The sequence below is a fragment of the Nelusetta ayraudi genome, unplaced genomic scaffold (assembly GCF_046127955.1).
Source record: "Nelusetta ayraudi isolate G7.1 ecotype Tasmania unplaced genomic scaffold, CSIRO-AGI_Nayr_v1 ptg000002l, whole genome shotgun sequence".
Taxonomy (NCBI): domain Eukaryota; kingdom Metazoa; phylum Chordata; class Actinopteri; order Tetraodontiformes; family Monacanthidae; genus Nelusetta; species Nelusetta ayraudi.
Genome location: NW_027466052.1, coordinates 5,402,590 through 5,426,528, shown reverse-complemented (window position 1 = coordinate 5,426,528; position 23,939 = coordinate 5,402,590). Strand labels below are relative to the sequence as shown.

General features: G+C 47.8%; 1 protein-coding gene across 2 annotated transcripts in view; it reads right to left on the bottom strand.

Moving 5' to 3' along the window:
* The window catches only part of tspan4a (tetraspanin 4a), a 107,689-nt gene that overhangs the window by 64,080 nt on the left and 19,670 nt on the right, over positions 1-23,939 (bottom strand). Inside the window, exon 2 of one of the 2 annotated variants that reach the window (XM_076019277.1) lies at positions 14,581-14,660. In XM_076019277.1, the coding sequence (XP_075875392.1) occupies positions 14,581-14,643 (63 nt within the window). In that variant the 5' untranslated portion in view covers positions 14,644-14,660. Of the gene's footprint in view, positions 1-14,580; positions 16,411-23,939 lie in introns of those variants that run through there. The other variant, XM_076019269.1, reaches the window with a different exon arrangement.

Genomic DNA, 23,939 nt, shown 5'->3' with positions numbered 1-23,939 from the left:
CTTTTGTATTGGTCATATGACTTTTCATATATATTTTTTATCACTCACCAAAGAAGCACATACATTTATATTTATATCTGTATATATATATATATATATATATATGTATATATATATATATATATATATATATATATATATATATATATACATATATATATATACATATATATATACATATATATATATATATATATATATATATATATATATATACATATCTATATATGTATATAGATATGTATATATGAAATACATGTATATATATAGATATGTGTATATATAGCTGTGTTGTACATGTATATACACATATATACGTATATATGTGTATATACTGTACTGTATAATAGATTTATTTTTTATTTTTTAGTTTATTTATTCATTTATTTACTGTTGCCATTTCCCCATTCACGAAAAGCTAAACTCTTCCCCAAGTGGGACCAAAACAGGACTATTTCATAAGACATACAAGGATGTGCAGCATGTCCATAATTTTTCTTTAAACGTTTGGAAGGACTTCGATCACTGCTCGTCCGCTGGGGAGATTGTGCTGAGTTCCCCCCCGGTGCTATTCTGGCACTCGCCTGCTTTGTCCTGAGAGCGACCGGACAAGCATTTGCTTCCACGGAGAAGCAATTTCGTTATCGCGCTCGAGTGTGTTATTGCGTCTGAGGCGGTCTGAGACGCTCGGCGGTGTTGAGTCCCGGCAGACAGGAGTGCACGGAGACAATAAGGATGAGACACCTCGAGCTCCTGCGCTTGAATGCTAACGCGACGCGCCGTGTGGCAGGTGGAGCCGAAGCCTCCTGGCACATTTCCATCATTGTCTGAGGGCCAGATGGGGCTAAACTTCACAAACCGTTTCCGCGCTGTCACCTGAGCGAGCGGAAACAATGGCGGGTGCGGCGCCGCGCCGCATCGCTGGGATTGGGCCCACTGGGGGCAGTTTCGGGGGCTATTTATTTCCGTCGGAGTTGACCTGCTTCCGTGACAAATGCCTCTGCTGGACAGGGAACCAGACTATAGATAGCAGTGATTCATCTTAATGACACTGGCAGTCGGCGGCGGCGGTGTTGTTTGTTTAATGAATGAGACAATAATTGGACACTCAACACTTCTTCCTGGTCGAAGGGGCAACGGAAGGAAACTTCTTCGCTTTTGTTTTCTTGTTTTTTCTGAAGGGACTCGGAGTCATGGCTTATTATCTTGAACAGAAGACATTGAATTAGAAGACTTAGGGCCAGATCCACAGAGCGATTGCCCGGCGATCGTAACGGATTGCATAGGAGCGCCCAGCAGCACCAGAGTTTCTCTTTTGGAAATCAGACTTAATTATCAAAAGCTTCAGTTTCATTCTTGTCACACAGACTCGCACAAACCTTGACAAACGGCTGTTTTTTTCGACAAGGTCTTTTTAAGCTTTTAACCTAATCAGGCTCTTGCATTGGGTGGGAGGGATGTCGTGTAATCTGACAGATGTGTAGCGTCAGGATGGTGGCAGGGCGGGACTTCAACTACGCCAGGCAGCAACGTCGGGCAGTACAGGGAGCGATCTGAGCCTTCATAACTCGCCTTTGATTTTTCTTATCTTTGTCGGGCTGAATCACGCTCGAGCGCCTCTTCTTTCGGCGCCGAGTTGTTTGAGCAGAAGCTCGATTGCGAGGCGCCACATCGATTCCTGCGCAGCATCGTTTTTGTTCAAAGACACGAGAGTGGAACTCGTCTTTCATTCAATATTTCTTTTCGGCTGTGTGAGTTAATAAAGAGCTCGCGCTCGTGCACCTGCCTGCCGCTCTCGTCTCATCTCGGGCTCTCTGCGCTGAGAGCTCCAACCAAAAGTTGTGCTGATTAAAATTGGACTTGGAAACTTGACGGTGTCGCACTGCCTAAAATGACGCCTCATCCATCGTGTTGCAAAGAGATTTCTGGCATCAACAGAGTCCTAACAACACATCCTGAGGCTCTAACTCTCACTTGATGATTAACGCATTGCTCATTGTTTACAGAGTCTTATATTTAGGTCCTGGAGGTGCAGGTGAAGTCGTCCCTCCTGAGCCTCAACCAACACCGGCTCTTTCGCAAAAAAATGAAACAATTTTTTACCGGCCTGGCTCACCACCTGCTGTTCTCCCACCTGTTCCTGCAACCTGCATGTCTCCCCCTGCTGAGCCTCTGTCCTCCCACCTCCCACCCTCCTTCCCCTTGCACTCCTCCTCCAGCAGTATTTCCGGCTCGGGTCCCTGCGGTGGCTCCGCATCCTTCCCTTTGCACATCCACGCCGCTCCGAGTGCCGCACTTACACAGCGGACTGCAACGCAGTCGATCCTCACCCGTCCCAAAATACCCCCCTCACCCTCCCCAACCCACTCCACCCCCTCCATCTGTCTTTCTCTCCCATTCTAACCCTCAGTGGTAGTTAGAAGCGGTGCTGCCCCGTTTTCTATCTTCCACCTCCTGGTCCTCCTCTCCTCAGCCACCATCTGCTCCTCCGATTGTCCACAGTCATTTTGCCACTGCGTGGCACCACTACGACACATCAACATCCTCTCCTGCCTGTTCCACCTTCCTGACTGAGACCTCTCCCCCATCTCTATTCATGTTCCTCCCATCCTCTGCATTGCCCTTTTTTTTCCTGAGCAGTGCTTCTGGAGACCTCACTCTCTGATTCTCCACGCTATTTCTGTAGCATCCTTAAAGCCTCATCTATGCATCAGCTCACTAATGTGTGTGTGTGTGTGTGTATATACAAATATGTATACATACATATAAGTATATATGTATGTATATGTGTATATGCAGGTATATAAATGCTTGTTAATGAGCGGAAGAGGAGCAGGCATCGATGCAGTAAATGTGCCTCCTTGCCAAATTAAATCTAGACTCCAGTTTGATTCTTCGCTTGCATAAGCCATGAAAACCAACATCATGGGTCGGTGGACGCTTGCAGCTTGCCTGTAGAATCGCAGCAGTCCCGAGGGATGCCCAGAAGAAGGTAAAAAAAGAAAAAGAAAAAAGTTTTGTTATGTTTTTTATTTTTCTGTGAAAATCCATAGGGAAGTTTTTTAATCAGCAAACTGCAGTGGATATTCACAGAGTGAGCATTAATCTCTCATTGTGACAGAACTTGCTCGGAGAGAAACGCGCACAAGCTGCCTTGACGAAGGAGAACTTCACACAAAGAACCTTATTTTTGCTTAAGGAGAAACAGAACAGAGTTGTTGATTTTATTACAAGGAAAGGAGCCGATGACTACATCGAAAGGAACATTTGTTGAGACAACATCAAGGAATTCAAATGAACTCTGGACACGTTTAGGGAAGCAGCGCAGACGTTTGCTTAGCCGCAACATGATTGGCACCAGTTTCAGAGATTGTTTCCATGAAGGTGATGGTGATGATGATGAGGAGGAGGATTTGTAGGAGGAATCGTTCCCGCAAGTGAAGAACCTGCCCTCTCTCATTTCAGCTCAACGAGGCAGCCGAGATGGAAGACCGAACACTCCTCTGTGATTTCTTTCTTCTTTTTATTCCCCCCCTTCTAAGCAAGCTGTTGCTGTTGAAAGAGTCACGGCAACAAGTGCGAGTGTTTATGAACGAGCCGATACCATGGAAATACCAATTACTCTCAGTAGCTGTTCTGGAAGATGCCCTTCAGATTATCTCGCCCTTTGCTCACAGGCCAATGAGATTCCAGTGTTTCCCATTCCGTGCTCTCTCACTCTCTCTCTCTCGCTCTCTCTCTCTCTCGCTGCGTCTTCGCTAATGGAATCGGAATTCTAACGCATGCAGAACTTCTTCCTGACAGATTGGAAGGCGTGAGGATTATTAGCGCGAGCCAACCCGAGGAGAAAAAAAAAATTGTGAAAGAATAATTGGTTGGATCATGTTTCCGATAACGTCCCCCTTTTTTTTTTTCCATCCGCAACCGCAGCTTCCCAACTTGTGAGCGCAGCTGCGGCGGCAGGAGTCTCCTCCTCCAGTTTCAAAGTGCCGACAACAAAGGAGAAGCCAAACTTCCTGTCGCGCGTGTGAGGCCGCGGCTTTGTCCTTTGATCTCTCCACCCATCAGCTCTGATCCGGCTGATCTCGCTACGAGATCGGCGCTGCTCGCGGCGGTCGAGACATCCGCTCGGAGAAAACGCCGCAGCGTGCGTACAGTGAACGTGAAAAAACAGCGCGGCTAGCTCATCAGCATTCAAGGCGCCCTTGTTTTTGCTTTGCCGCTGCTGGTCAGAAAAAAAAAAAAAAAACGAAAGACGGGACTTGAAAAGAGCCTCGGCGCAAACCAAGCACTTACTGTACGTGTGATGTGACTTCAATAAAGTGCAGGATCAGGCGAGGAGCCGGGTTTTGAAGGGACTTAGCATGAAATTGGAGGTGGTGGCGGGGGGGATCATTTCCTCTTTTCAAACCCATCTCTGATGGTGCCTCTGCCTTTTTTTTTCTTTTTTTTTTTTTTTGTTCTTTTGTGGAGCTCATTGTGTCGCCGTCATGCATGAAATGCACTTGACGGAAAAGTGGACTCGCCATCCAAAAATGTTTCCCGCCTTTGTGGACAGCACACGCACACACACGCAGCAGTTTTGAAAAGGCTCACAGACACGAAGGGAACCATCAAAGAGAGACACGTTTGCAGAGACTTTGTCGTTTGTAGAAATTTGGCATCGTCACATGTTGGACCAACGTGTGATGTTTAAAAGAAAGTATTAAAAAACAACAACAATACACAGCAGGCTGGGGAAATTCGCTGGAGATGAATGTCGTTTAAAATTTTGGGCACTGCGCTATCATAAAAGCGAGATAATTGAGTAAAAAAAAATAACAATTAGTATTCCGCACACTGCACCGTGTTGGCAAGTGACGCATTTACATTCAGCGACGGCGTCTGACAAGGTCACCGGGTAGGACTGTTGTTGTGTTCTCACTCTCTATTAATGCTGACGAAAAGACAACACTGCATCGTCAACGGATCTGAAAGATTGGCCAGATCAAGAAAGACATCAGAAAACAGAGGCTGTTTTCTGTATCAGAGGCTTCGAAATCTCATCCACTGAACCCTTTGACTCAAAATGATATTTGATTTGTTACTTATGAAGCTCTGACACAAGTGGCTGGTCACTGTATAGTGATAACAACAACAACAACAACAATCATAATAATAAATAAATTAATTCATAGTAATAACAAGAGATCCTCTTTCACTCTTTTTGTTTTTGACAGTGGAACCCCAGTGCATATTCTTCCACGTTCCCAGGGATCCCCGGCAGCGATTGATGATTAACATTTAATCCACCTCTCAGAACAAGAAGTTTTTTTCCCTCCCGCGAGCTGCCTTTAGCGCCCGTCACAACAGGATGCGGCAGCCTGTGATCAGCGTCGCTTTGCTGTTTGCGTTCCCACCTGGGACCGCGGCGCCGCCCTGAACTGAGGCTGCTTTCATGACACCTCCGCTGTCAATTAGGCGCATCGTGCCGCTTCCACCGAGTGGATGTCGGGGATGTTAAAGCCCGTCGCCTCCATCTGGCCTCCGTCTGTAAAGAGCCGGGGCGGCGCCGGTCTCGGATTAAAAAGCCCACGGCCCGTCTGCCGAGTCTGAGGAGCTCAGCATATGCACTTTCAAGACGCGCCCCTGTCTCGCACATCTGCCGCCGTCTCCTTTTTATTTTTAATTTTTTTTTTTTCCCCGAGCTGGGGACTGAGCTTGGTGACACGCCGGCTACCTTTTGATTTCTGGGGGCCTGACGGGATTACACAGGCACCTGACACCAGGTGATCTTTGTAAATGAGCGGCTGTGTAAATCAGTTTTATTTCTGTCTTCTGTCTCTGCCGACCGTGTCTGCAGTCCTTCCACAACGATCCACACACACGCGCACTTTACCCCTCACCCCCCACACCGCAATATACGGGAGCTGGGCCGCCTTCCTGCACATCACTTTGACACATCTATCCCTCCGGTGTCCTTTATGAATGATTAAAAATGCTCGTGAATCGCATCTGTCGGCCAGCCATCGCTCAGTTTTCATTAATGTCAGCGAACCTGCCGCCGACCTTTTCCAAACTCGATCCAGGTCTGATTAGGATCCGATCGTCCTTTTCCTCGCACTCGGGCTTCACTGCCCACTCAACCCCTCCTCAACCCCAATCAACAACAACAACAGTGGCGTGAAATTACGTTAGCTGCGCGTGTAGCAGCCGTGTTGCTTTCACAAAACGGGGTCAGCCTCCCGGTTTGATGGTATTGTCTCCTCCCGCCTCCACCTGTCCTACTTCTGGAGTTGCTGCATGTGCACCGCAACGCACATTTGCATTTACAGTTGTTTACCACGTGTTCACCGCCTCAGAAATGGTTTGGCCGATAAAAAACCCAATTTGTCCTCGGTGTCCACCAAGTGTACATACAGTGGGGGTGGGTTACGTTTCCAAGAGGATCCCCACTGTGAATGTCAAAAAATTAAATAAAAAGGAAAACAACAAACACAGTTGATGCAAATGCCAATGGAAGTGATTTAGTACTACTGTATCGTTTGCACATTACTCCTGTCTCATTCCAAACATGTCACACATAACTGCAATGAGTAATAAGCAGGGCTCTATACAAAGTTATTAGTTCAGTTCATGAAAAAAAAATCTGCGAAAAAGCGGGATCACCGAGGTCGGGTGGAAGCGTGAATACTTGGGGGGGGTGGGGGGGGTCGCAGTATAATTAGTGCTATGTAACTCATTTTAAGGAAACAATTAAATAAACCCAAAGAATATCAATGATTCAGACGCCAATGGGAAGGCAATTCTTTTTGTAGACGTATAGAAAAAAGCAATCAAATTGGCTAATACAGCCTCAACAAAGCAACATATCAAATGGCTTTATCCAGAATGTTAGAAATCCTCAGAAGCACTAAGATCCCAAACCAAAGACATTGTTAATGCGCAGAGTTGAAGCGCTAATCACTCACACACCCGCAGTGTTTGGTTCAGGGCAGAATTAGCTTTTCAAAAGCAAAGTGACACCTCGCAGGGCAACTAGATTCGGCCGGTCGAGGCTGCAGTTGTGTCCTCCTCTGCCTTTAACATTGGGAGAACATGGACGAACGTGGACAGCAACGTGAATTTAAGTGACGCAGGGATAGTAAAACAGGCTTCGTTGTAAATAAAACTCCGTCTGAGCCACTAAAAGAAAACCACCTTAGCAGCCAAACGGCAACATAAACATGTTTGACAAGGAACTTTTGTTTAGAATAAAATTAGCGTGCGTTGACAGGCCGTGCCAGCAGCAGCCAGCCGCCGCCGTCGCAGTCTGATACCTCGCTGAAGTTTGCCTAACTGTGTCACCAGGTAAACAAGCAGAGAGGCAGCCAGTCTTTGGCTTCGTAGCGGCGTGTCAGCTGACTGGAGTAGGCGACGGATGAGATTTGCCGAAATCCCTTGATGTAACATGTTTTCGCACTTGTTTAACGTTGTCAAAGGTAACCCATATAGACGCCTGCTGCCTGCATTGAAAGAGGGAAACTGAAGCAGACACGAGGTACAGCTTTGTTAACTCATTTGAAGCCTGGGTTCTGCTGCATTCCCTCTGATGAAGTGCGTCGTCTTGGCTTCTGGAAGGAGGTGTGGCTTGTCTTAAGCACCTCTCAGCTATGGTCAGTACTAAAGAGGCCGGTGAGTGTGAATGTATTTATATTTCTCCTCCGCGTTATGGTCGGAGGTGCTGTGAGTCCAGAGATGCTTGTCTGCAGACCTCAGTTGGAATCGGATTTAGTTGACTTCCTGTTGCCTCTCTGTGGTCTCCAACCAGTTTTGCCCAGTCTGACCCCTGACACCGAGACATTTTTCCTCCACACAGCTGCCGTTCACTGGATATTCTTCCCTTTTTCAGAAGCATCCCCTGAGCTGGATGCGATCAGGTGGAAATTAGTCTGACCCTTGCAATAGTTTGCTCAGATCAGCAGTAGCTCGTCCTTGGTACCAACGGCCGTGCTCACCACGTTCAAAGTCACTTTAATCCCCATTTCATTCCCATTCGGATGCTCGCTTTGAACTTCAGCAAGACTTCTTTCCTGCGGTTAGGTGCCTGAATGCAGTTGCTGCCGTGGGATTGGCTGATTTGCTGGTTGTATTAACAGAGCATTTTGCCTAATAAATTGACTGGTGCATGTAGGTAGCAGCATCGTTTGTTAATTCTTCCTTAAATATATACGGTTTTTCAGTACTATGGTTTAAAAAACAGCTTCAAAAAAGGATTTTAACACGCTAACGAATGCATCGGCGGCTGTATGTGACGTTGCAACTGCCAGAATCTCCAGAAAAGGAGTCAAAGTGGTTTCAGTTTTCAACTGGCAGCAGTCATAAAGCAAGAGCAGCTTCACCAACAATCCATTTAAGGCTTTTACTGAGCCAATAAAAACATTTGTGAGATTTTCCTAAAGGCTTTTTTTGAACGGTATTTTTGCCATCGCGTCACACTCAAAGTTGCCATTTGCAGAAACGCTTGTTTGTTTACTCTCCCTTACGTAATTTCTCATGGAATACAACACTTTTTGTTGCGCCTCAGCCTTCTGCAGTTTTGCCACGGAAGCAGTGAAGAAGCAGAGTGAAACGCAGCCGGCTGCTTATCTGAGAACTGCAACACTTGGCCCATGTGTGTACCTCCTCAGCCAAATAGTTGGTGAGCAGCAGGGAGCACCACGATCCCAAAAAAATACAATTGCATCATCAGCATGTGTGTGTGTGTGTGTGTGTGTGTGTGTGTGTGTGTGTGTGTGTGTGTGTGTGTGTGTATATGGTGAGGCAAGTCTGTTGTAGTGCCATCGCCTGCTCCTCCCTCCAGCCCTGTAATAGAGGGTCTCCCTGTTCTGATCCGATAGAACCGCCCTTACTGAGCTAGCTAGCTCTCAATTTTAGTGGCCCTTTACACAGACTTCTTTGAAACTTCATTTTCAAAAACACTCTCAAAAAAAAAACCTGTTTACACAAAGACGTATTCCAAAAAATGTAAGTTTACACGGATACGCTGAAAATGACTGAAAAACTATGTAGTACCTACACCAGGCCTGGTGTGGCAAGTTTACTCCCTGAATGCGCAAGAAGAAGAAGAACACATAAAGCATGCCATGTTTAAAGAAGCAGGAGCTCGCTAAAAACATTAGCACCACGGAGAACACTGTGTTACTGTTCAATATTCTTTGCAGTTTGTTGTAGTGGAGGTTTATGGTGAAACTGCCGGCTGGTCATTAGTAGCAGCAACAAGTCCGTTGCCTGACATGGTTGTTGTTGTTATGAGGGGTCATCTGCACCTCATGGCCGCTCAAGTTGCATGGCGGGGGGAGGAGTTTAGATCTATGACATCAGCATTCCGGCGTTTACACGAATCCGGGCAAGGTGGCGTTTTTAAACTTATCCACACCGAGGAGCGTTTTCGAAAAAGCGCAGTTTCGGTCTTTGTGGTTTCAGTGAAAATGCCGGCTTTGTGTAAACACAATGCAGAACTGCATAAATATTTGTGTAATCAGCCCCTAAATGTGGCCATAGCCAGCCAATAGGAAGTGTTCCACCAGCACTGGGGGTGTTTACTTTATTAGCTAAAGAGCAAATACAGCAGATAGAATTTTTTTTTTTCTGTCTTTATCCTTTTCCCGGACGTTCTCCAGTGTCACCGTGTTGCGATATGCCGATGTGCAAACAAGCCCAACACTGTAAAGTGCAGCCTCAGTTTTGCCCGCGTCCCCACGGTGCCGCCACAAGTCGATGGACTGAGCTCCAGCAGGGAGTCTGGACAGGATTGACAGAACTAAAATCAGCAGAGAGAGAGAGAGAGAGGGAGAGAGAGAGAGAGAGAGATGCTTCCCATCGATCTGATGAAATCCGCACAGATTGGTGCAGCCGACTCACGACTCCGGCAACGTATGGATCCTCCTCTGGGCTCTGACCTACATTACGATGACAAGTAAACACAACTTCAGAGCGCTCAGAGCATCACCAGCCCCTTGCCGTCGCTTTCTTCCTGTCGTTTCCCCCTCTGTCCCAGTCTCACCCGTCGCGACGTGGTTTTTGCCACCACCACCCCTCCCTTTTCCCCCTGCAGTGTGGAAAAGCCCCGTTTGCGCTAACAAGATTAATTAAAAAAGTGACTGTAAATTAGCAGCACTCGCCGAGGTGCTCTGTGGCTGTGGGGTGCTTTTCACACAGCACGCTCGTTTTCCGCCAAAGACGATTAGTGTTGTGCAACATCGCAGATTTTTTTTTCTGTATTTTTTTTTTAAAGTAGCCCACAGTTGAAATTTTCAGTCGAAGCGATTCCTGCTCCATCTGCAAAGGTAACCCTCCGCCTACTGCAGAAATCTCTTTTGCCCTTTTCACATTTCTGAATTCTATTGAGGGGCGTCCTGGGAGGGGAAGCGCTTCATTTTTGCACAAAGCCAAAAAAGCAACGTATCCGCTCCTCATTCAGCCGCACTGAACGGCGCTGCCGTGTCAAGGCTCTGAGCTCTTTCTGCCCAGCTTGGCATAAGTGACTCACATTCCAGAGCTGAATGGCCCTGGTCAATCGCCGGTGTTGACCTCAACTCTTGTCACCGTGCGCGTCGTCGTGTGTGCAGATCGTGGTGACTCACGCACTCTTCAGCCGCGGCTTTATTGGCGCTGACGGTTGGAGTGAATGACCCACGAGCGCAGACGTAGCATAGGGTCAGACGGCCTAGCTGGAAGCTGGCGCTGGAACATTGCTTGGGGAGGTTTGGGAGTGGGGGGTGTGGTTCCCTCCGGTGCTCTGGCTTCCCGCTGCATTCCAGAGTCCATGCTGAACTAGCTGGTAACTCCAAATTGTCCGTGTTTGCGTTTGTGGCCATACGTGATGATGGCGACGGCCATCGACGGTCATCGTCGGTCACGTGGTGGCGCAGCGGCACCACCGCAACGCTTTGACGTGAGAAACCCAGGTTTAAATATTGAGCATCCGGTTGGTTCTGGCAGGTCACGCCGTCGAGCCCTAATTAGCTCACCCTGCGAGCAGCAGCTCCAATCCCTTGAAGGCTCACCTGACTTCCTCTCAGCTTTCCATTGGACAACTACCTTAAGAGCAGAGATCCTTCTTTAAAACCGCCCTGACTCGGTCTCTTCCTCTGCTTACTTTGCCAGCTAACAAGCAACCTGCCTCCACCCCCAGCTCCTCAGTTGCGTTGCATTTATCCTATACCATGTTATTCCTATGCTGCTCTGGTTCTGTGGGGCTCGTTTGCTGCTTTTCACAATGGCTCGTGAAGGGCAGGAAGGTGTGCTCTTCCTGCCTCGGGCAGAGCAGGGGATCCCCAAACAGAACCATGCTTGTACTGTAATTTATCATATATGTGTGTGGCTATATATACGCACACATTCACTTCGTCACCTCATCTGTCAGACTAACGCACGGCACATGCAAAGCGAGATCTTGTGGATTCCTTTCATGCTGCGGCTGAAACTGCTGGACGTCTTTGAACGACTGGAACGCATACGGGCTTTTGTTCCTCATTAATGGTTCCGAGAGGAAGGAAAAGACGATCGAGGGCCTCCTACCATGACTGGAAAAGCAGTAGCTTCTCAAGAATCTCATGCAAACCGATCCCTCTAAAGGCAAAACAACCTCTTTAAACTGCTGAATAACCCCAGTGAGGCTCTGAATGCCTCAATAATGTCTCTTCAACGCCACTGCACTGAGACACACTTTTGCTGCTTTTGAAAAATGATGTGTATCTTCTCACCTGGAGAGTGAAGTGATTCCGACGCAGGTGCAGACAGCGTGGAATCAATCTGGACTTCCTGCTAATTAATCAGAGTTTGTCGAGAAATGGATGGATGTTGACTGGATTCTCAAGGTTTTCCAGCGAAGGCCTGAGAAACAGCAGGTGAGGGCTGATATTTTACCCCTCCTGGTCTTATTTTACCAGCCTCAGCAAGCGCCTCTCTGATCTTTCCCACCGCAGTTTGAATCCTCCCAAGATTCAGCTTTTCTCAGCATGGCTGCAACCGTTTGATGCCGGGCTGAGATTTGAAAAAATAGATAAATAAATAAATAAAATAAAATGCGATGAGAAGGTCTGTCCTTCAATCGGTTTCCATCCTTAAACCCAAACAAGCGTCTGACCGCAAAGGATTAGCAGGCAGCTCATCCTCCTCATGGGCTGTAAACACACATTCTTGGTCACATCCAGCTTGTGGAAACTCCATCAAACACTTTGCTCACTATCAGGTTTGGGTAAACACCGTTGCAGAGCTTCAAAGGAGCAGGCAGACAACCAGGCTGGAGGATCAATTGGGGGATTTTTTTTTTCTTTTTTTGTCGTTGTTGTTGTCTTTTTGCAAAACATACGGAGAATTCAGAGGAATAGCGGCGAAGTCGCAATGGTGATGTTGTTATCTTTTTATCTGCTTTGAGCCCCTCGTACCGCAGCCAGCGGGGCGTCGGATGTGCATGGGAGCTGGAATCAGCTCAGGTAGAAAATCAGATCCGAAAATCAGTAAAAACTAAAATTCTGAATTGGAAAAATTTCTTGACCGGTCAGCGTGGGTTTCCACTCTTTTTTTCTCCATTTTTAGATCCAGTGGCAAGTAGTCAGTGACCCAAACCAATGTTTGGGGAACGCTGCTGTGAAAGACAAAATTGCTCACGGTGCTTGGACATGTATTATGATCAATAACGAGTCCAATGGTGCTGAGCTGGTCTCCAGTCCATTAGCAAGGAAGAAATTTCCGTCATGGATGTAGTAGGTTAAGTGCCCGTCCACGCCGACCTTGAAATGCACTGTGACTCACCGGCCACCTCGCCACACTGGGTGATAGACACAACTTTCCAGTTGATACTCACAATGTAAGCTGATAGCATTTTTTAAGTCCTGCCTTTTCATCATCAAATTTTTATTTTCTTTTTCATTTTGCAAACCAGAGCAGCAAAATAAATAACCTTCTTGCGTTATCCAGCGGACAATCTCGTTTTCTTATTAGCCTTTACAAAATGGAAATGATTCTCTCGGATGATGTCGAGCCCCAGCGCACAAATTGCATTTGCTAAGTGTGTTGCAAGGAAGGAGAGAAACCATTGCAAAGGTTTCTCTCAGACCGATTTATTGTATCCAAGGCTACATGTGTGATCAAAAATGTAAGGCAGTTCCACTAAAAAGTTGCGTCGAAACCACTGACACAAAACAGTGTGCTTTTGTGAAGAATGTCAGTCCGCCTTGTGTGAAGTGCCGTCGTCAGTCTGACGCTGGAAAACCGAGCTGGTGGAGGAGCAGCGCTGTGTCTCTCCATCCAGGTCAATCAACAAATAAACTAGCCACCTTATAAATCACGGTTTGGTGCTGGTATTCAGTGGGGTAGCCCTCTGCTGGCCATTAGAGACAATGCAATTAAAACATTTTCACAAAATATGTTTGATGGAATTTATGAGCGTAAAGTAAAGTCTAAATCTTATCGCCAGGGGTCGAGGGGTGGGGGGACGGATGGTGACACTCCTTCCAGACTTTCAAAAACACTGGCGTCACCTCGGCTTCTCAAATGCGATGTAGCGTGTGACATGTTGCCGGCTGCCTCGAAATCCCGGGGACGTGAAGTCTGACGGCGGAGAGAGGGGACGTGTCATCTTCAGAGACAGGATTTCTATCGGAGAGGCTCTACCCGTCTTACCTGGAGCACCATAACACAATTGGCTTTGTAGAGGAGGACGGCTTGTCGCGGTCATGTGGTTGTTATTTATCCCCAACATGCCTGGCAGCAAACACACACACAAACACACATACGTACGCACGCACACACACGGGCGCGCATACATAGTGCTAATAACAAACTCGGCTGCCCTCCTTTGAACGAGGTTTATGACTGCCAGAAAATGTGGAGGTGAAGAGGTCGCTTATTCCCCGAGGGAGATTGCATCGGGGCCGACAGATTACATTTCAAAGTTCAAGGCTTCATCTCATTCCGACGGCATTAAAGACTGGGAGTGTGGAGAAAAAAATTAAAATCAAGGTAAAGCACAAAATCCATTCAGCTCGCATTAAAAAAAAAAAAAAAAAAACAGCCAGCCAGCATGGCAGTAGCGCGATAAACAGATAAACGGACAAAGCAAAGAGTCTCGGCGGTAAACTGTGAGAGTGATGAGCTGTCGGAACGAGGCGCGCACTTGGAGACAGGCCTTCCCACTTGGGAGCCGCCGACAGGAAGCAGGTAGGGTCAGATAGTGCGGACAGGACCGGACCAGACCAGACTGGACTCGAGGAGCAGCTGAAGAATACCAGCACCGCAGTTCCCCGCCAGCAAGCGGCGCTGTGCGCAGTTCACGCTCAAACTACGGCCAAGATTTAACCGAGGAAACACGCCCCACTCCTAAAGTAGCGAGCTGGCGGCGGGAAACCTCCAGTCGCCCACTCGCGGCTCCGCGCTGTGCACATGATCGGAATCAATACAGCCCATCCACTCTCTCCTGTCTTCGCACGGCACGTTGCGCAGAAACTCCTTACAGCCAAAAAAACAAAACAAGAAGGAAAGAAGACACGGGGAAAACAGTTTTGCACACATCACACACACACTGTCAGATAGGGTCCAAAAAAAGATGCAACTCACCCAGAAGAGCAGGTTGAAGAAGACCATTCCGTATCGCAGGGCGATCATGCAGCCCTCGGCCATCCTGCAGCGCCGCAGTTCTAGGAGGAAGATGAAGGAGAGGTCCAGGTAAAACACCACGTACTTCTTGCCCTGCGCATAGCGCCCCTTAGAGGTCTGCGGCCCCTTGGTGGTGTGGAAGCCAAAGGCAAAGGGCGGCCGCTTGTACTCGAACTCCCCGCTGAAGCGGTGGAAGCCTGAGGAGAAGGGCGGCGTTTCCGCCTTGCTGTCCAGGGACGGACTGCGCCGGTACGGAGTCTCGTCTGTGCTCGAGCGTCTCATTGTGAAAGCTAAGTCAGTCTCTTGTGGCCAAAAAAAAATTAAAAAGTAAAATGAATCAGTCTGTGAGGTTTGGCACCAGAGGCAATTCCGCTCACGGTTGACAGGTTGAAACTTCTGCCTGCTCTCAGTTTAGCTCCCGGCGACCGTGACCCCGGCAGTCGACCCCCGAGTGGAAGCTTACAACGATCATTGTACTTTATCACAGAGCAGGTCTGCGGGAGATGACGGGGGGCTGCCGCTCACCGGCCAGCAAAGTTCCTTAATCCCGTTGCGCTGGCGATACTCGGCGGAGGGGATTTCGCATAATCCTGCCTCGGCAACCTGTGTAATTCTGTGTGTTTTCAGGGCATCATCCCAACACACGCTGGCGCGTCCGCACGCCCCCGGCCGCTCCGGCTGTAATCGCAGGCGCACAGGTGTCGGCCTCTGCTCCCGCAGCTAAGCTGCTCCCCCAGTTTCATCTCGCGGGACGGTTCGGAAGAGACGATCCCGGGGAGGAAGTCCCGCCTGGGCTGGATAGGGGCGAGACCCCCTAGAGCAGGCGGTCTCGGCTAGGGGAGGACCCACGGGGAAAGAGGAGGTCGGGTGGGGGTCGCCTTAATCTGACTCGGCAGGGGCAGCTCACAGACTAGCCCCACAGAGTCGACAGAATACGACGGCGTTTAAAGCGTGTGGTTGTGACAGTCGACGCGTATTCCGCTCCGCATGCACAAATGAGCAGGAAAACAAGAAGGAGAAAAGAAATTTAAGGCGGGGAGCAAAAAAAAAAACGAATGAGCAAGATGAGTGGGGGGCGGGGGGTGTTTTTTTTTTTTTCTTTAGAGATGCAGGGAGGCTGGAGAGAAGCATGAGGTGATGAATAATGCATGTGACAGGATCATGCTTTGGCTCTTTAGATGAGTCTCCCTTTGGAATTCCTTGCTCGTCGTCTTTTGACTCTCCGCTAACTTGTCCCTTTTATCTGGAAACTGGCCCCGCAGGTGGGCTTGAGCTGGCGCTCCTTCCCGACTACCTGCTCGCCACGCGGCTCCAACTCCCAGTTATTCTCCCCTCTGTCTCCTCTGTGCAGCCTCTCTGTGCTGCTGCTGCTGCTGCTGCTGTCCGCGGCGAGTAATTAATTTCCAGACTGTCATCAGTGAGGCAAAGTGTGCGTCCCCTCTTCTTCTCCTCCTCCTCTTCCCTCTACTACAGTCCGTCAATCACACCCCCGCCCCCTCTCGGTGGGGTGGAGGCGCGCGGAGAGCAGGTTGGTCCAACGACGGCGGTCACGTCCAGGCAAGTAGTGAAGAAAAGCGGGGAGGGCGGGGGGGAAGACGGGAGCAAAAAAAAAAAAAAAAAAGTGGACGGAGAGAGGCGGGAGCCGGTGGAGCAGGTGGCGGCGGAGGAGGACGGTTCCCTTGGAGAAGCCGGAGAAAGACTGCAGTGTTTGAGCGGCGGCGTTCCAGTCAGTCCCGCTGCCTGCCTTCGAGCTCGCGCTCTCGCGCTCTCTCGCTCTCTCCCTCTCTCACTCTCTCTCTCTCTCTCTCTCTCTCTCTCTCTCACTCTCTCTCTCTCTCTCTCTCTCTCTCTCTTCTCCCCGCTCTTTTTTCCTCCCCCTTCTCTCTCCTTTCCCTGCCTCCGCTCCGCCGTCCCCTCTGCACACACAGCCTCCCACCACCGGCAGCAGCGAGTCCCCCCCCACCTTCCACCTCCGGAACCTGGCTGGCTGGCTGGCTGACCGGGCTCACGGTCCGGATAGGATAGGTACGATCCTCCTCCCCCCGACCGCTCCGCCCCGCCTCCCCTCTCTCCCCCCACCGCACGGCAGCGCGGCCAATCAGCGTGTCGGCGGTCCGATCGTTCCCTCGCGCGCGCGCCAATCGTTGCGCACCACCATCCACGCGCGCAGGAGGATCGACGACGCACAAAGAAACTGTATATTTAACGTCCCGGTGCTGCAGAAGCTGCGGCGGTGGCAAGCGTTCCCCTCTGTGTGCTAGCTCTCTCCCCGCTGCTCTGCCTCCGGACTGGAACTCATCTCATATGCAGAGGTTGTTCTTGCACCGAGAGAGAGAGAGAGAGAGAGAGAGAGAGAGAGAGAGAGAGCCAGAGAGAGAGAGAGAAGAAGAAGAAGAAGAAGAAGACCAGACTGCTCTCTGCACGCTTGGCTTCGCTCATGCTCGTGTTAGCTGCACTTTAGCAAAGATTTACACGCAGGAAACAACTCAGCCAGAGTGTGTTTCCGCCTCAAACCGTGTGAACTCCCATCACCACTGCTACTACGACACTGCGAGGCGACCGTGCGAGTTCTCCGGCAGCCCTGCCGGCCATCTGGGTCATTGCTTTAATGAGTCTACAGGGGAGTTCGGGGAGCTGCCGGCTTTGTCCTTGGATGCATCAACTAGTTAATGACTTAGTTCAGTTCATGATCGATAGATAGATGGCTCACTGATGCTGCAGCCCCCATTTCTCATGAGATCGAGATATGATTGGCCGTCGAAATCAATCCACCAGTCCAAATGGTTTTAACTTGCTGTATAAGACCGGTGAAACGCTTGGTTAGCGTCGCTGCTGTCCTGCCACATCTCTCGACCCTTAGTTGCGTCGAAGTGACACAACATTGATGTTTTTTCAATGCTCAATTTATTTCAGGGAAACCAGTTACATGAGAAAGACCAATTACAGAAGTCAGCTCTCGTGGCGCCTTTCATGTCCACAAGCTTCGCGGTAACATAACACTTTTCTTCACTTTGAAGTCATCCCTGAATTAACATACCAAAAAAAACAAAACTGCCTCAGCTGAGGATCTTAACTGATATGAAAGGGTTTGTCTCTGCCGACTGGTAACCATTACCCACAATGTGAATGGAAAGGAAACTGTGAGTGAATGAAAATATGAGCTATAATAATATTAGCAATGAGTCTTGTGGCGCCGAGACAGCAATACATAAAAAGTCCACATTGCCCTTATTGAAAAAGCTTCTTGTTGTGCCTGTTGCCAGGCAGCACATTTCAAGGCTGCCAGCCCTGGTAGTTGGGTGTGCTGTGATCGTTCTCCAAACCAAACTGTGCAGCCGGTGTGTTCACAGTATCTCCAGTTGAAAGAGAGACGAAGAGGAAACGCCCCCGCGTTTCAGAATATCTCCAACTATCAAGACCCACAAAAACTCAAATGAAAAAAAAAACAGCAGACAAGTTTAAAGGCGGTTAAAATTTCATGTGAAAACAGTCACAGATACAGAAAAAAAAAAAAAAGGCGGTTCATACATTCGCTTCATTTCCTGTTTGGTCTTGTCTCGTGTGAGTATGTTTGTTTCTCAAAACAACTTTTTTGTATTGTGCATTATGTTTGGACGGAGGAAGAGACAGAATATTTTTTCAAGTAATCAAAGAGAAAAATATGACAACCATTCTTGATAGCAAAAAATTGTAAACAAACAAAAGTGCACGTAATTCTCGTAAAATCTCACGGGACAAGATTGTACGAGAATTACGGCTTATGCGCCACTCACCATTCAATGGAAGCACCGGCAAATCGTAATTGTACTTAGTCGAAATTTCAGAAATATCGCTTTTATTTTTTGCGAAAAACTGTAATGGAAACGCAAACAAACACCTAGAACAAGTGAGATCAATCCAGAAACTTGCAGCGTTACACAACATCGTAAAGCAGCCGGGTCCTCTTGGAGTTTCACCTTCAGACTTGATTGCGTTACGTTCTCACAATCTTGTCTTCGTACTTCCTTCCACTTCCTTGTTGACCAGTTGACCCGGTTTGACTTTCCGGAAGCGCTCAATCTCCAGTTGTCGCGTCGCCTCCACCTGCGGCGAGCAAGATTTCCATTCTGTATATTCAATTATTCAACCCCCCACACCCCCACTCCCTCCGCACCTGTTTTCTCCCTGTTGCCACCATCGCTGTTCTCACTGTCCCGCAGAGGCATGACAGCCTCCACATCATTACCACCAGACACGGACCCAGCAGGATTCACTGGTCCCACCTTATTACTCTGCCTCTCACTCTCTCTTTGGTTAGAAGGATTCTGTGCATTCCAGCATATTTCCCCCTAAACTTGGTGCGTTGGTTCTGTCAGCCTCCTCAGCCCGGGACTCTCCGCATCACTGTGCTGCGTACTCCAGTCTGTACCTCATTATTCAAGCGCTCTGCCCTCTCCAGAGTCAGGGAAACTCCAGCACCAGCCTCTCCCTTCAGCCTGCATCACTTCAGCTGGCACTCTGCCACTTACCCCCAACCGGCTTGTCCACCTGCCTGCCCTTTACCTCCATCAGTCCCATTGTCGTTCGTCATTCGAGAGCAGTCACTGATATTATTCAGCATAAGTGCGCAGCCCTGCTCTGGGATTCAGATTTAAAAAAAAAAAAGAAGAAGAAGAACTTGCGCCTAATACAAATGTATACGCAGAGATCCGTCTCCCACACTCGGCTCGCTTCTCATGCATGATTCATGTGATGAATCACGGCACGGATGGAAAATGTCTTCCGTCCGTAAGGCGGGCCATTCATCCCACTTATTTTTCCAGTTACCAGGGCATCTGTTAAGATCTGCTGCAACTTTAATAAAATATATAGAGAGGAGTGAGGAGGCGGTTCGCTCAAAGTGGTTCCCCCTTTAAGATGCCACGACGCCGCAAATCATTACACCTCTTTTGCCAGTCATGTGTCGTGTTGTGGGTAAGTAGCTCATAAAAATGGGATGTGAGCGTCATTTAACTTGAAGTAAAGGCCCGAAGAAGTAAAAGGCTTTGTGCATCATATTTATGCGACAGGTCTGATCCAGTGTTTACGCCATATTTTATAACTTTCGGCAGAACTTTGTGGAAAATATAAACTGTTTACACTGCAGCGGTGAAATATTACAAAATCAAGGCACTTAAGTAGAACTGAAATGCTCTCAACTCAAACAATGAATTGAACCAGACGCAGCAGCAGCAACAGTGGTGGGATTGCCACATTAAAAAAAAAGTGTCTCACTAACTTGCCGTGTGAACTTTTCGTTGGGTGTCGTCTTTGTCTCACGATGTCGAAATGCGAACGGCACGACTGTTTAAAATAAAAACTTGTTCTTTTGAACCAGAACATGTTGTGGTCTTCACTCATGGATCATACACTTTTGTTTGTGATTTGCAGTTATCCGTCATTTTAGACGACAACATGTTGTGCAATAAGCACTTAGACGGTCGACTGACCGATGTTTGCAATGAAGAAGTTCAGAGAAGTTCGAATTAAGTTCGCCTGCGAACATTGTAAATGCAGTTTCTGACTCATATTCCTCAAGGTAGCCAACAGCAGACGTAGGGCGACAAGGTCCATGAGAAGCTTCTGAAATTAACCAAGTCTTGTGTTTTGAAATCGTGCGAGAGCATCGTGTCTGATTCAAAACATGCACTGTGCCTTCATCTGATCAGCGACAACCCTTGTCACCAAGTGACCCCCCTCATCCTCTCTATGTGGCAGAAGTCGATGATGACTGGAAAGTGATTTTTTTTCTCTTGCGTTTTGCACTGCAGGTCCGCTATTGTGCCTCCTACCTGTCATGTGCGACGTTGGCCGTCTGTCAGAGTGGGAATTGATTCATTTTTTTCCTGTCAACATGGATGCTGCCTGACAATGAGAATTCAAGGCTCACGTGTCCCACTTGCACGCCAGCAGCTCTCATTAGACCGTACAGGCAACGCGTTCTTCTGTCCTCTGGTTCTTCATTAAAGATCTGAGACAAGCGGTAAGAAAAAAAAAACACGGAGAACGTTCGGCAACATCTCCCCTGTGGTGCCGCCGTGCTAATACGTGACAGGAAGAAGGGTTTTGATTTGACATGGGAACATGATACCCACGTGACACGTTCAAGTGTCTATGTACGTGGGACTCATATTGAACGGCAGCTAGCTGTGTTCAAAATAGGCCAGTGTGTTGAGTGAGTTGCACTGCACCATGGTCTGTAGGGGTAGGAGAAGTCTGGCTACCTCTCCCTTCTTTAAAGCTATGAATATCTTTACTGGGACAAAAACGGGCTACGAGAATAACTGCAGCGAGCTCACAGCGGCGCAAAAGTACTTTTCAAGTGGATCCACGAGACAGGAAAATATGTCTGTCTGGCTCGTCGGGATTTAGTCACGGAGGCAAACATTCAAAGTGATTTTTGCTTTTGATTTGAAGATTCTAATAGATTGTGCCCAGCACTGCTCTATGAGGTGTCTCGCACACCAGCGAGCTTTTTCCCTATTCAGAAATGAAGAACCTAAAAAAGTCAAGGTCAAAGCATTACGATTCAACAAAAGACTCATTGTGTTTTCAACATTTCCTATCTGGAGTCGTGACAGACCACATTTGATAAACCAGCCTTAGGAGGCTATTGAAGGTTGGGTTTTTTTTTTCTCCACCAGACAAGTTAAATGCGAGGTCACCTCTTCATGTTGTTAAACTGCGATGGCGTTGCCACACACAGGTGCTCCAGATGCATCTAGCAAATCACAGGCGGAGGGCTGTTGTCGGAGACTTTGATGAGCAATGAATAAATGGCCCGAGGCCAATCTCTCTTGCCATGCAACAATTTCAGTGTGGTGTCGCTATGTCTAAGTCTGTCTTCTGCAGCCAACCTGCACTTGCGAATAATGTTTTGGGCTGGCAATCACTTTGTGACCGGCGCCGAAATCACCACAAGCCGAGAATTGTGCTCGACTGGAAACACGCAGCGGCAGATGAAGCGACTAAGAGCACATTACCGCTGACAGCCCCGGATAAAACATAGCCGAGTAATCACATCCGTGGAGATTAATAACAATAGTTCTGATGGGAAATAAATGTTTTGCACAGCTGAGCTGTGTCACGGGGCGTTTAAGAGCCGCTTTGCTGACAAAAAAAAAAAAAGAAGAGATGAATGAACAATAAAATCAAAATAAACGCTTTGGACTTGCTGGTGGTGTTGGAGGCTCCGCTGCGGGTTCATCTCCATCAGCTAACACCGTGTGACTCCCAGCTGTTACTTCGCCCCCCCACCCCATTTCATCTCTTTACATGTCATTTTCACAAACAGAAATCACCATGAAACTGAAACTTAAAAAAATCAACAAACAACTGAGTCTATTGCATTAGAGCACAACATATGATCACAACAAAGGTTTTAATTTTAATGTTCTGTTTGTTCTGTCTCCCAAAGAATCATTTCTCTGCTACAAATTATGTTTGCGACGGCAGAGCATCAGGGATCTTATGACTGTTCACTAAACACACATATGTCTGTCTAACGTTTAAGGGTTGCAAAAATTTCCTAAAAAAAATATAATGTTGTATTTTCTGACTGAATTTCCCCAGGTGCTTCGTGAAACTAATAATTGACATACAGTGTCAGAGCAGCGACGCAAAGTTGTTGTTGTTTTTGTACCTTGACTGCCAGAGAGGCGACGGGCTGGACAGGATGATAAAGATCAAAACAAGGAGCTGGATTTTGATTAATTTGCCCTCATTAAAACCTCAAGCCAGCAATTTTGCTGCTGACACTGTTGTGTGGCTGCTCGTGCACGTTTTGTAGGTAAAGCGTTGACCACCTCTAAAAAAAATTTTTTTATACTGTTTTTATTATTATAATTATAATAATTATAGAATAATTTGTCCCTCTGCATCCCTTATCAAAGATGACTTTTCTATCCTCCGTGTTTCACTCTTGTGTTTACCAATCTCCGCTCCTCCTAAATTTGTAAAAGGCTTGCGTGACCACAGCGCCATCAGATCGATGCAGCAGCAGGAGTCACAGCACACAGCAACTGCGGTCCTCCTGGATAAATGCTCTTCTTACTAACTGTGAGCAAAAAAAAATACAGGGAAAAAAACCACAGAGGCGTCTGTGCCTCCAGACATCATTAGTGTGAGTCCAGATTGCAAAACCAACAGTTTAAATCAACAGCAGCTCAATGATAGAGCAAATCTGAGAGTTAACCACCCAGTTGGAAGAGTTTAATTAGGCCTTAATGTCGGTGTAACATGTTGATTTGTAATTCAGTCCTCTGATTTCACAAGGACGGCGACTGGGTTCGCCAAAAAACAACAGGAAGTGAAAGGGTCAGGTGATAACAATAACACAGGGAATGGCAGTACAACCAGGAAGTACTTGGATACAGCGTCTGCTGCTCCCTGACATTGAATCCAAATATGTGCGTCCGCCGCTGTTTGATGATGCGGAACGGCAGCCGGTGGCCAAACGTCTCCACCAAAGATACTGTTTAATAATGATCTCGCTGTGTTAAAGAGTGAGAGAGGAGGGCGCTGGCAGGCAAAACATGCACGCAGCCCGAGTGATGACGGCCCGCAGCCGGTAATTACCTCAACCACCACACCACTTCACTAGTTCTTCCTTTCTGCTCGCACTGCCTCCAGAGACGAAGGGATTTTTACATGAGTGAGGGGATTAAGGAGAGCGAAACACTGGCCAAGAAGATTTACGCCTTCGGGCGGCTCCCTTAGCCAACTAGTCTTCGGAGTGTGAAATCGCTGGGATGGACGGAATTTCAGGCAGACTTGCAGACCTGCAGCTCACATACCATAAATGAGAAATAAGAACTAAAGACCAGTACTACCTCGGGACGTAATCCAGCAATCCAACACTTGGGGTCCAGTCGCTTCTGGACCAGACAACACATTGTTGGATCTTCTAATATGAGAGTATTTGCTAGAAATAAATAGCATCCCTGGTGAAGCTACAAGATAAGACACGTGCCACATGGCCAGCACAGCAATATGAATTTAAAATCAAAACAAAAGTGCATGTGTCACTTGTCGTAGAATAAGAAAAGCCCAGACAAAATGACTCACAAGTCACCCCACAGTCAAATGTGGTGGCTTAACACGGCTGTGCAAAATGATTTACAATTAATTAATGCTATTAACTAAGTGATTTAATTAAAGTATTAATCCAACAAGGGGATTTTACATGAGGGGGACACAAAACAATTATGTCGCATTGAAAAGCGTGTGAGCCCGCCTATTGTTCCCCGGCCACGATGTGCATTGGGATGAGCCCATTGATGTCCGCGGCCGTGCGTACGCCG